Source organism: Otolemur garnettii, unplaced genomic scaffold (assembly GCF_000181295.1).
Source record: "Otolemur garnettii isolate 467f Iridium unplaced genomic scaffold, OtoGar3 scaffold00047, whole genome shotgun sequence".
NCBI lineage: Eukaryota > Metazoa > Chordata > Mammalia > Primates > Galagidae > Otolemur > Otolemur garnettii.
The window spans coordinates 26,154-39,031 of NW_003852442.1; the positions used below are offsets into that span (position 1 = coordinate 26,154).

Below are 12,878 nucleotides of genomic sequence, written 5' to 3' on the forward strand. Positions count from 1 at the left end.
GCCCTGGCCTGGGGCAGTCCCAGCTGCTGCCCCCCAAGCCTGCCTGCCTGCCTGCCTATCGTTGGTGATGGCAGCCTCAGGTACTGAGCCCATGGGGCCCAGGCCCACCCTGTCACTGGCCTGTAGACTCTGTTATGCTTCACTATTAATATTTAAAACTGTCTTATTAGCCTCTGTTCATCATTTATTAATCACACATGTCTGCAGGACTGTCTCTACAGACAAGCTTTGATTTGGCTTTATAGGACAATTTGTATCAGGGCAGGACAGGTCTCAGAGGCTCAGGGTCTATCTCTTTAGTAGAGGTGTTAGGTTCCTACACGGAAACCAGGGAACTGTGTGGGCAGGCGGTTGGCACTAGGCTTCCCCCACCCGGCTAAGCTCCTCCTCCAAGGAGGCCAGACCTTTCTCCTGGGCCTCTCGCCGCCTGCGCTCCTCCAGGTCCAGCTTGCTGACCAGCCTCCGCCGCTGCTGCAAGAACTCGTCGTAGATATAGCTGGGGTCAGGGACCCGTGGTGCTGGGGGCCGGTAGGGTGAGCCAGGCTTCAGGGGTCCACTGAGTTCCCCAAAGGGTGCCACCTGTGGGAGGGGGCCCCGCTGCTGGCCTACGATGGTCTGGGTAGACTTTTCGAGCTCAGTGAGGAAGGGTCCAGGCCCAGGGGGGAAGGCCTGGTGCTCCAGGCTCCCTGCTTCCCTTGGGGGTGGTGGCTGGTACTTGTCCAGGGGTGTGGCCTCACGCTTCCGTGGCCCCTCCTCTGCCTTCTCTGGGCAATAGACCCGTTCCACCTTCACCAGTGGCACAGCTGCCTGGCGGCTGGGCTCAAAGGCAGCCGGGTGGCTGTGCAGAGAGTGGCTCTCAGCCCGCCGGGTCTCTAGGCTATTATCCATCAGAGATACTGGGTTCCACAAGGCTGTGGGCGCAGTGTGCTGGGGCTTAGGCGAGATCAGGGGTGGTGGTCCACCAAAGTGCTGTGGGGGGTCTCGGCTGCCTGGCTCATGACGGTTTGGTCCAGGCCTAAAGGCAAGCAGAAGAGACCATCAGTCCTGGGAGAACAGATCTGCAGCCCTTGTGGGCTCCCCATGTGGCCAGGGCCATAGGGAGAGCTGGCTGGCACTCCACCTTGAGGGTCCCATGCTTCACGTCCCTCCATTCCCTCTCCAAATGACTGAGACAGGTATGTGCACACCTGCCCTCAGAGGAGGGCAGGAGGACTGGGAGGCTGCAAAGCAGAGGAGGGTGGAACCCTCTCAGGCTGGGCCAGACCTGCTCTCCAGCTACTCGCACAAATCCCATAAGGACGGGCCCTCATTCTGTTTCCCACGGGGAAGCCCACTTGTGCTGGGCTGTAATCCTGCCCCCAGCACCCTCCTCTAGATATGACAAGTAGTACCCTGGCCTCTCTCCTTGCTGTCCTTACAGGCAGGCACACAGGCAGTGGGGCATGAGCTGCTTCTAGCGTCTGCCCGGAATTATAGTGACCCCACCTGGCCTGAGGCTGAGACCCCAGAGCAACAGCTATGCCAATAGGGTCTCCAAGGACCTGGGCCTGGGCAGGGACCCCAGGGGTGTCTAATGCAGGGAGCCTTCTGCTAGCCAAGCAGCTTGCCTCACCAGGGCAGGAAGTGACCTCATTCTGGAGCCCATTTAAAACAAGATACAATTTACAAAAGGCAATTTCGGATGTTGTTTTTCCAAGGTTTTTTTTTCTTCAGGGCGATAGCCACAGGATGTTTGAGCCTGTGCCACCCAGTGACCCCAGGCAGAAGCCACGCAGACACATGGCCAGGCTCTCAGGGCCCTCCGTGCCTGGGGGTGCTAGGTTAGACAGCCTAGGCCACCTGGTGCCATCACACCTTGGAGCAGCAGAGTAAAACAGGGAACCATATCAAGAAGCTGTGTGTCCTTAAGTAAACAGCAAAGGAATAAACCTGCTGGCAGAATAAATATGTCATGCACCACAGACAAGCACTGAACGGTTTTCTAGCTGGGAGCACAAAGGCCCTGTCAGGACATGAAGTTCATGATGCTGTAAGGCCCCGAGTGCAGCCGGCCACCATAGGATCTGCTAAGGTCAGGCAGGGCTGGGGCCCATTGCCCTCCACAGTGCAGGCCACCCCAGCTGAAAGTGAGAGCATGTGAGTGGACGAGGCCCGGGCACCTGTCCTGGGGAGCACAAAGGAAGGTGCCTGTGTGAGTGGGGGCACCCTGATTTTATCGAGTGGTACCAGATGTGAGTTGGCTGCCCTCTCCAACTTCTGGATATAAGGCTGGTCAGGGGGCAGAGGCAGCTCACTGGCAGGTGAGTTTGAGCCTTTGGGACACCTGGTAGAGTCAGCGGCAGAGGGGAATCTGCTCTGGCTATGCTGGGCAGCGAGAGCCACGGGAGACCCAGTCAAGGGATGTAGTGGCAGTCCCCTCCCTTCACACCTGCTGAGCTGATGCCCTTACTGTTCCATTCAACAAGGGAAGAGAGAGGAGGAGGGAGGACGCAGACTGGAAACCGCAGGGCACCCGAGGGCCTCCTTATCTCAGCACCCCACCACAGCACTCAAGGCTGAGAAGACAGAAACCCTGGTGCATAGCTAAGGAAACTGAGGCCCAGAGAATAGAAGCTGTGTCCCTGGGTCTAAGCTGGGCCTAAAACGGCATTATGGAGGCCTGGCTGAGAGCCTCGGCCTCCACCAGCTCTTATGAGGGTCTCGGCTTAGCCCTTCACAGTGAGCTCTACAGGGATTTTTGGATGGGGAAACTTCAAGGAAACTTTGATGGGGCTAGAAAATGGGTCCAGCTTTCTTTCTTTCTTTTTTTTTTTTTTTGGAGACAGCGCCTCAAGCTGTCACCCTGGGTAGAGTTCTGTGGCATCACGGCTCATAGCAACCTCCAACTCCTGGGCTCATGCGATTCTCCTGCCTCTGCCTCCCAAGTAGCTGGGACCACAGGCACCTGCCACAACGCCCAGCTATTTTTTGGTTGCAGCCGCCAATGTTGTTTGGTGGGCCTGCGTTGGGTTTGAACCTACCACCTCAGGTGCACTTTAGCTGCTTAAGCCACAGGGACCAAGCTGGGTCCATCTTTTGTACCAAAAGCAATAAAGCTACTGTTTTACTGAAATAAGAATTAAGTGGGCGCCACCTGTGGCTCATGGAGCAGGGTGCCAGCCCCATATACCAGGGGTGGCGTGTTCAAGCCTGGCCCTGGCCAAAACTGCAAAAAAATAAATAAATAAAATAAATTTAAAAAAAAATTAAAGGTAGTTCTCTTCTCATTAAAAAAGTCCAAGTTCAAAACTAGAGAACGATGTTAAAAACAGGCATTATTAACAGTTAAATCAACCTCACCCTCTTCAGAGGCCATGCATGAATGGCCTTCTAAGGGCAGTGCCCTGACTCTGGACGTGGCCTTGACTGGTCCCCTTACTTATGGCTCTGGTACCTGTCTGTCAGCACCTGACTCTCCTCAGGGTCTCAGCTTCCTCACAGGCAAGACAGGGGCCACAAAAGGAAGGAAAGAGACCAATGACAAAGGGTCTTGGGCAAACAGCGGTGCTCACTGTATCCTGGCTGGAAACACACCCCTCCCACCTCCACGGGGCCACCCACCTGGCACTGTCAGGCCTATGCTCCACCTCTGCTGGCGCCGGGGGTCGGCCTATGTCCAGGTGCTGCTCTAGCACCTGCTGACGGAACTCCGACACCTGAGACTGGCGATCCTCCTTCTCCTGCCGCAGCCGCCTCTGCCGTGCCAGCCACTTCTCCTCCTCGTTGGTGCGCTGGATCAGCAGGGCTGTGGCTGCACTGCTGCCCGGCAGGGAGAAGATGCCATGGTTGGAGACGAGGCCAGGCACGGCATGGTGCGGGGTGGGCACAGGATGCAAGGGGTGCTGCACAGGCTTGGGTGCCTGCAGGCCTGCATCCTTCAGCTTCTCTGTGGGAGACACGTCACAGCAGGGTCTCAGTGTGCCCAGGCCAGCTCGCTCCCTTCCCGCTCATCTCCTGTCCAACTGCCCCCAGAAGCAGCCACCCTTTGAAAGGGCTCTTCCCGCAGCCAGAACCAAGACAGGCAGGAGGGGACTGGGGATGCTCTCAGGAGCACGCCTGTCGCCAGGGGGAATGCAGTGGCCGCTGGCACGGCTCAGGCACTGCCAACCAGTCAGTGGGGTGCTGGAGCAGCTCACACTGGCTCCAAGAGCAGACTTTCAGGACATGTGCAAGCCTGTTTCAAACAGCCGTTGTTAAAAGGTAGACAACAACATAACAAAATTGAGTGACCGTGTTAACGGAAGCGCTCAAACTCATTTCTTCCTGGTACTTTCTGGCACACTTCACTACTGTTCGTGTTCCTGGGGTTGTCTAAACATACTGTTTCTGTATCGTGCCACTGTCTCCTCCCAACCCCACGTTCAGCAATGTCAGCTGCGGCCAACACCAGCCACGGAGGGAACATCTGAACCCAGGTGACCCACGGGTATGACAGCTCAGGGCTGAGACCTCTGCCCACCTGCCTGCCCAGTACCTGCTCGGGTGGGGGTCAGTTGCTCTGAGGGCTTGCCCCGCTCCTCAGTGGCGTGGCCTCGCAGTCCGTGCAGCTCAGCCACAGGCAGGAAGCTGGGCTCCAGCGCCTTGGTGGCCAGCAGCTCCTTCTCCCGGGCCCGCTGCTCCCGCTGGCGCTCCAGCTCCCGCTCCCGCTCCAGCTCCTTCTCACGCTCCCGCTCCTTCTCCCGCTCCCGCTCCTTCTCCCGCTCACGGTCGGCCTCCCGCTCACGCTCACGCTCCCTCTCACGTCTCAGCTCCTCATCCATCTGCAGCCTGTGGCAGGTGAGGAGAGTCAGGAGCAGGGAGGGGACCCGGCAAGGAAGTCCCCCCCTCACGATGCGGGAAGCTGCACAAGATCCCTGAGCCCCACCACAATCCTCAGCTTCAGAGACCACAGTGCCCTGGCAGGAGCAGAGGGCCGCCAGGACAGCTGCTCTGTGTGAGCGTGAGGGGTAAACTGTCACCATCCCACTTTGCAGGTGAAGAAACTGGGGCCGGGCACAGCCAAGGAGCCTGCCCTGACACACACAAAACAGCTGAGCCAGGGTCCAGCCGCTGGTCTCCCTGGCTACTGTCCTAGGACAGTAGGGACGGAGGGCCTCCCCACCTACCCCCAGCCCAGGCCCTGCTCACCTCTCTGCGCTGAGGCTGGACATGCGCTCAGAGTGCAGTGCTGCCAGGGATGAGTGGGAGAGCTCTGGTGGGTAGCGCACCCCAGACAGGTGGAGGTGCATGGCTGACGGGTGCAGCGGGGGCAGGGAACCGGGGGTGGGGATGGGGTAGAACGGGGACCTCAGGGCAGACAGGCAGTAGGAGTCATCCATCCTGTGCCAAGAGATGGGGGACCGGTGAGTGCCAAACTCAAAAAGGGTGAGACCTAGCTGTTGACAGGTGTGCTGTGGCGGGGTACCCCTGCCCAAGCACACTGAACCGGCTGCAGTAAGGGCCTCACCCACTGCCAGCCCCATAGCCCTTCACTGTCTGAGGTTACGAGGTGCTGACAAACCTCCAAGGCCTGCCTGCCACCTCCCCCAGCTTGGGCAGACTGACACAGACTGGCCTGAGGGACAGTCCACGTTAACGACTGGAGACCCTACAGGCTGGGATGTGGGGAGATTCATGCAGAAGCAGGATGTGTCAAGCCTGCCGCTGGGGTCCCTGCGACCTGGCAGAACAATTGCTACTGTAAGACCCACCCTGTTAATAGCAACTCGCTGCTGGGGTGCTGCAATGACAAAGGCGGCTCAGACAGCAAGGGGATGTCCCCCAAAAGGAACCCCGAGGAGTCGTCAGAGCTGAACTGAGGCTGAATTCAGGCTCAATGCTAGGGATGATTTGGGGGGGCTTCTGAAAATGCTCCCGAGAGTGTGGCCCCAGGTCGTGAAGAACACCGTCCCCACCAGGTTCCGTTTTGCCAGGAATGGGTTAGTGTACGACAAAGGGCGGCAGGAGCTGCCTCACCTGAAGGCCGGATGGGGGAAAGGGTGTGGGGCCAGGTAGCTGGGGTGGTAGTAGGCGGCAGCAGTGGCTGGGTCTAGGCCGAGGGGAGGCAGGGAGGACATGCGGAGGTCCTCAGTGGTGTGGTAGGGACGAAAGCTTCTCAGGTAGTCCTCGGTCACCGTGCTGGGGGGCACGATGTGGTGCACAGGCCGCTGGAGGCTGCAGGGTGATGGTGGGGAAGAGAGGAGACAGGTGAGCTGCTGCCACTGCCTCCCAAGGAAGGATGCTCGCCCTCCGGGGACGGGGCCCAGGGCAGCTGCTGTCCCTCAGGCCTGCCAGGTCCCTCACTGTCCTCACCAGGTACGACCCCCAGAACTGGGAGGGATAGCGCAGGACTAGGAATCCACTAACTACCTCAGTGTGAGAGGGGACGGCCGGCATAGACAGGGCCATGGCCCCCCAGGGCAGGCAGGGCAGCCACAGAGGACAGCAACCAGCTGGCAGGCACCCAGTTCTGCCCCACACCCGAGCCCCCACTGGGCCCCACCTTCAGACTCACTTGAGCGGCGGGAAGCGGGAATCTTGCACAACAGAGCCAGGGGAGATGCCGAAGGGGTAGGGGGTGCTGAGCAAATGGGAGGGGATGGCTGGGGCCCCTGCCTTTTCCTGGGGCAGTGGGGGCTCCACGATGAGGCGCTCCCGGCCACTGCTGCTGCCCCTCGAGCTGGCATCCTGATGGGAGACAGCACCGGGTCAGATGGCCAGCAACAGGTCATCGTAGGCCACCATCCACCTGCGTGGGGCCAGGTCTTCCTCCCCACTCATGGGAAAGGCTCCAGCTCACGTTCTAGAAACGTCCCTCCTGTAAGCTTTTCTACCTAAAACGCAAACTGCATCAGTGAACGCAGGGGACAGAAGGTAAGAAGTCCATGGTCCAGCAGAGGGGCCTGGGATAACTCCTCTCGGGCACAAGATGTGTACTATGTCTAGGTGACAGGACACAGCACAGTAGGGTGTCCCACAGGGTCACTCCAGCATGTGGGTGCAGATGCCACTGCCTTCCACCACCCTAAGAAGTGAGCCCTGTGCTGCCTCTGAGACGTGAGCCGCACTGCCCACTGCCCAGGCCACTGGAGCACGTAGAAGGCAAGGGCCACAAGCCTGGCGCTATCCCGGGGTCGGGCATACTGCTGAGACTGCCTAACTCCCAGGGTGGCCCTGACATCTGCAACACTGTCACAGCAGGCAGCTGCTGGGCCTTGACTAGACAGACCCATCTGTGGTACCTCTCTCTGTACACATCTGAGGTGGGGGGTGGCCACAGGCCCCTGCCTCCTGGACAACAAATGTGGCTGAATGGTGCCCCGGGGATGAGGGGAGGGGCCCACTCCAGGCATGACGGGTCAGATGGCCCAAGGCCCACCGTGCTGACTGTGGTCCCTGCCGAGCCCAAGGGGGCTGTGCCAGCCCAGCCACATAGAGGGGTGTCCCACACCTGGTACATGGAGGAGCTGTCCTGCCTGTTCTTGTCAGGGACATGACTTCCTGTGAAGAGGCCAGGCTGGGGCAGCCCCCAGCTTGTCACCTCCCTGTGTGGGTGGTGAGGGGGCTGGTCACTGTGCTCTTCTTGGCACCCACCCATCTTCACAATGCAGACAGTGACCCCACAGTGGCACATGGTACATGCCACAGAGAAGGTGCGGGTGGCCCTGTCAGGCACATTTCCCCAACACGCGCCCTCCCGCCCTCCAGAAGACAGTCAGCAGTAATTAATTGAAGGCGACAGGCACTGACTGGAATGTGTAATCAGTGGCCACAGCTGCTCTCTCCCTGTGCTCCCTCCCCAGCCCTCACTCTCAGTGGGGTCCCAGCGGGTTTATGGCCTCCGACCTGCCCCTTCCAGAGCAGCAGTCTAGAGGTGGGATGCACACACAGGCACTGTGGCCTTGCGTGGAGCTGGGAGCCACCGGGCACCCAGAACCTTGTACCAAGGAGCCTGCACCTGGCCATGGGGTCCTCCAGAGGCCTTGTTACCAGCAGGGTGGTTTCCACCTGCCTCGGGCAACGAGCTCCTATCCGGTCCTGGAGATTCTGGAGAAGCCTCAGAACTGCCTTAGGCCTTAGTGCCCCCATCCGCCTTATGTGCCAACTGCAACACCAGCCTGCAGTGCAGTGGTAAGTGAGCACCTGTCAAGGCCAAGGTCTCATGCACGGTGGGGTACCACCTGCCTTGCCCCATCACCATCCCCCTTACATGAGCAACCTACACTAGCAGGGCCCTGTCCAGGACAGGGCTTCTGGGCTTTCCTTCACATCCCTCCCCTGGCACAAAGCCAAGCTGAATAGGATGGCGTGGCCCTTGGTCCCTAATATCAGGGGGGCCCTGATGAACGCAAAGCCCAAAGCTGTGGGGCACAGCCTCTGGAGTCCCAAGGCTGGTAGTGAGCTTTCCTCCTGCCTGGGCAGGAGCTAAGGAAGATGACAGCCAAGGGACTTAAATGCCACCCCAGCTCTGGGTGGGTGGCCAGAGACCCTGGAGGACAGACCTCGACCTAGGGATGGCACCTGGCACCCAGGCCTGCCGCCTGCCACCTGCCTCTGCATGCTGAATCAAACAGTGGAGCACGGCCTCCCCAGGCCACGGGCCATGGGGGACCCTGCCCAGCACACTGTCCTTAGCCCCCTAAGCCCCTTCTCTCCTTGGCCATGGACAAATCCCTGGTCACAGGCAGCCAAGCCAGATGGCACCTTCCTGGCCTGGCTGGGGACAAACAAGGAGTTAAGGAGGCTAGGGGAGCGGCCAGCAGGCAGGGGGCTCAGTGAGCCAGACCACACGGCTGCAGCTCCCGTCTGGCTGGAGCCAGCCGGGCCAACTTCACCCAGACATCAGAGAACTAGGTCAGCAGGCCCAGAGCAACACACGGGGCCACCCAGGCAGGAGGGGAGAGGGGAGCGAGGCAGCAGCCCTCCTCAGCAAGGCCAGGAGGCTTGGTGGCCACTCTGAGGCACCCCAGCAACAGTGGGCAGGGTCCCACTGCCATCCCGGCAGACAGACATGCGGCAGGGCGCACCTGCGGGGCAGCTTTTTATTTCTGAGTGGAGCTGTGGGTGCAGCTGCAGCCGTGGAGGGGATGCGTCACCTGCTGGTGATCAGAGAGGGTTCCACAGGCAGACAGGACATGCTGGGTTAGCTCAACTGCAGACCATTTTCATTTCATCTCTCTTTTCACAGCTCCTACTACCTGAGAGACATTGGTAACCCCCAAGGAGAGGCCCCAGAGTGGGAGAGGTCCTCCTTTCTGCACCCCCAGGCCTCTGCCCAAGCTGCTAAGTCCCAAGTCACCTGCTAACATGGTGCTCTTTGCCACTGCCCTCCTAGTAGCATCCGTGTTCCATCAGGCACGGTGGCAGTGAAGTGCAGAAGCAGATCACACACACACATACCCCTCCCTCCGGTCACTAAATGCCTCTGAGGTGGTCAGGGCCCTCTGAGGAGGGAGGCCAAGAAGCTCAGAAAGGAGGCTTTGCCTGCAAAGGTACGCGGAACCCCATGAAGGGAGCATCTGCAAGGGATCCTGGTCTAGGCAGTAGCTGGTGCCAGGGTCCTGGAGACAGGAGTGACCTTCCTGAGCCACTTAGGCCACAATAAGAGCCAGCCCACTCCTGCTGGGCCTGCTGGGTGAGGCACAGGGTCAGTGAAGCTGCAGCTCAATCAGGTCACTTAGGGTCTCCAGGGTCAAGGCTGATCCTAGGGGTGGCCTCTGGGGTAAGGGAGTCCAGTGATGCTGCCCTTGTCCTCTTCCAAACCAGGACCAGGGTTGCTTCAGGCTGCTCTGAGGCCCCTCTTGCCAGACTCCACCCCTGGGCCCTTCCCTGTCCCTCTACCCATCTATAAACTGAACCCAGGAATGAGCAAGGCCAGGAGAGGCCTCTGGGGGAAGAGGGGACTTCACCAAGGGGACACTCTGGGGGAATCTGTCACCTTAGCCAGGGAGGATGGCAAAGGCAAGGCTGCCCAAAGCTATTCCTGGTGATCCCAGGGGTCTTCACCCTGCACCGGTGACTGCCCGGGGCATGGCCCTGACGATGACCAGCGCCCAGCACCCATGTACCCCCAGGAGGAGCTTGAGAGGAGCAAGGGGGCCACATTTTCCTCTGACCACTGCTGCCTTTGTGGTTTAATTAGGATTTCCAAGTGGTGCCGTCCTCCCTCTGGGAGTGTGGCAAAAAAACCCAGGAAGGGAGCACAGCTGAGGATATTCTTAAAGAGGTGGCCAGTCCTGGGCATGAGGGCCGGGAGCAGCTCCCAGGGCCACCTGCGCCCCCAGCAGGCAGGTGACACAAGTCAGCCTGAGGGGCTGGCAGACACAGGGAAGCCCCAAGCCTGGGGAAGGGCCTCCTCTGAGGGCTTCTGAAGTTAAGACAGAAACACAAAAACCACCAGATTTCCTGTTCTGACGGCTTGTGGGCTGGCACTGTTCCTATTTCACTTCTTGGTTCAGTCGACAGGTAACAGCAGTGATCGCTGCTGTTTACCGAGTGTTCGCAGAGTGCACACACCCTCTGAGGCACCTGCCAGTGTACGGGCTGTATCTCCTGCCCCCAATCTCGTGTTGAAGCCCTGACTCCTGGGACCCTGGAATGTGACCATCGTAGGGATGGTCTTCAGACAGGGGCCCTGACCCAACATGACTGGTGTCCTATAAGAAGAGCAGATCAAGACATAGGCACACACAGAGGGGGCCCACGTGGGAACAGGAGGAGAAGGCCCAGCTATAAGCGAAAGGCAGGGGCCTCTGGAGAAACCAACCCTGCCCACACCTTGATCTCCAACTTCTGGCCTCAAGAAAAGGAAGAAAAAACCACACCCCTAGCCCGAAGTTGACACAGCAGCAGAGCAGACTGTGTGGATTAATGCACTTAATCCCCACACTCCTTGAGATGAGTGCTTATCTCCCGCACCACGCAGCAGAGACAGCAGCTCAAGATGGGGGGAGTGTTTGTGTCTTAAACTCACAAGCTCCAGAAACACCAACAGCTGCCCGAATCTAGTCTTCCCTATTGGACACTGGGGTACCTCCCTGCTTTCCCAGCTTGGGCCACTCACCTGCCGGGTCTCGCTCCTCCAGACGCCATTGACGGTTTTGGTTGGGGCGATGGTCACCACGGGGGGCGTGCTGGGGACGCTGTGGCCCCCAGGAGGGACGATGATAGGGCCCATGGGCACGCGCTTGGGCGTGCTGGCGGGAGAGCTGTGGTTGGTGGCTGGAGAGGACACAGGGGACGACTCGCTGCTCAGTGAAGATCCTGTGGAGGAGAACACAGTGGCTGAGCAGAAGCCACCCTGGTGACGGTCACCCACCATGCCACCTGGGCCCAGGCCTGCTTTCTGGGTTGCAGTGGTCCCTGGCCAGGATGGAAACCCCTAGGTCCACCAGCCACCTGGTTCCCCCTGACCTATGAACAGGAAGGAAGCAGAGAGGCTGGGATCTAGTCAGCACCTCAGCCTGGTCCAGACAACTCGGGAGCTGGGCCAACCTCCCTGCCCCTCTCCTTACTGGCTACAGCCCACCCCAGTGCTGCCCGTCCTGACTGGAACAGAGGAGCCCGGGCCGGGCCAGCTCCAGCTGACTGTGAAAGAGACGAAGGCAGCACCTCTTAGAACTGACATGTTTCTAGGAGTCAGTGATGGCAGGCAGGGCCTATGGCCCCAACGTCCCAGGACACAGAGGGTGGCCACCCTCACCTCCTGTCAGCCCACCTCCTACACTACACCCCAGGACAGCCAGCGTGGGGACCAGACCTCAAATCTCACAGGAAGGACCTGAAGTTCCTCTGAACCAGGTTCACAGGAAAAGGCAGTACCCCCCCACCCCGGGTGTGGATGGGATTGGGGACACAGGAAGTAATGTAAGGAATGCCCAGCAACCCACAACAGGGCCAGTCAAGCAGGGACACAGTGTGGGGGCGTCCAGGAAGCCCCAACTGCAGCTGCCCCAAGTGGCCCTGGCAGAGACTTAAAAAATATGTTGAACACTTCGTTTTTAAATTTAAAACACTAAGACATAATCCACCATTCTGGAGGGTAGGAGGCAGCGGGTTTGAGTGTGTTCCATATTCACTGCCACATACTTCCAGAACATTCCCAGTGTCCCAGACAGAAGCTCCAGCCCTGAGAAGGGCAGGGGTCAGAGGGCATTTAGCTCTGGGACCCCGAGGGCAGTGGGTGTGGGGGGGCAGGGCCAGCCACCCCACAACTGATCACAGAGGAACCAGCAGCTCCTGCCCAAGGTGTGGTAGGGGGAGTGCTCAGGGTCTTCCATTCCTGGCAGGTACCAGCCTGGCCTCCAGTACCCTCCACATGGGTCCTGAGAACCCGTGGCTGAGGCCAGGGTTGCCGGAAAAGCACAGGCCTGGGGCCTTGAGGGCTCTGCCCAGGCCGGAGAGGCTTGGAGGTTATAGAGTGACATATGCAAATTGCAGAAACGCTGTCTGGGCCTCTTCAATGCAGCCCCTTAGGCTTGAGTGCAGCTTGCCCAACTGCACAGGGCAGCCCCACGAAGGGACCCCAGTGTAGCCAGCCCGATCTGCCCCCACCCAACCCCACAAGCCATGCCCCAGAGGAACCCAGTAGCACATTCCACCCAGTGACCCCGGAACAGAGCAAGGCAAGGCACCTACCTCGTCACGCTCCCACCCACTGGTGTCTGGCCAGGGTGGGCAGTGAGGTCTGAGGGTCACTGGCTGACCTGACACCTCCCTCCAATTCCCAGATGGATCATACAGCCACCTCAGAACTCCACAACCTCTAAGTGAGGACTGGGCATTGGGCCGGACAGCTCTGCCGCCCACCAGGCCAAGGCAAGGCAAATTTAGACTGGTCAGTGTCGCTACTGCAGAGAGGC

General features: G+C 59.5%; 1 protein-coding gene across 2 annotated transcripts in view; it reads right to left on the reverse strand.

The window, feature by feature from the left end:
* Positions 1-12,878, reverse strand: part of GSE1 (Gse1 coiled-coil protein) — a 104,083-nt gene that overhangs the window by 10,322 nt on the left and 80,883 nt on the right. For both annotated transcript variants that reach the window (XM_023514077.1, XM_012806166.2), the window contains 7 exons: positions 11,081-11,280; positions 6,533-6,705; positions 5,995-6,192; positions 5,167-5,358; positions 4,514-4,806; positions 3,601-3,925; positions 405-1,015 (listed from right to left, as the gene is read on the reverse strand). In XM_023514077.1, coding sequence (XP_023369845.1) covers positions 405-1,015; positions 3,601-3,925; positions 4,514-4,806; positions 5,167-5,358; positions 5,995-6,192; positions 6,533-6,705; positions 11,081-11,280 — 1,992 coding nt within the window. The remainder of the gene's footprint in view (positions 1-404; positions 1,016-3,600; positions 3,926-4,513; positions 4,807-5,166; positions 5,359-5,994; positions 6,193-6,532; positions 6,706-11,080; positions 11,281-12,878) is intronic.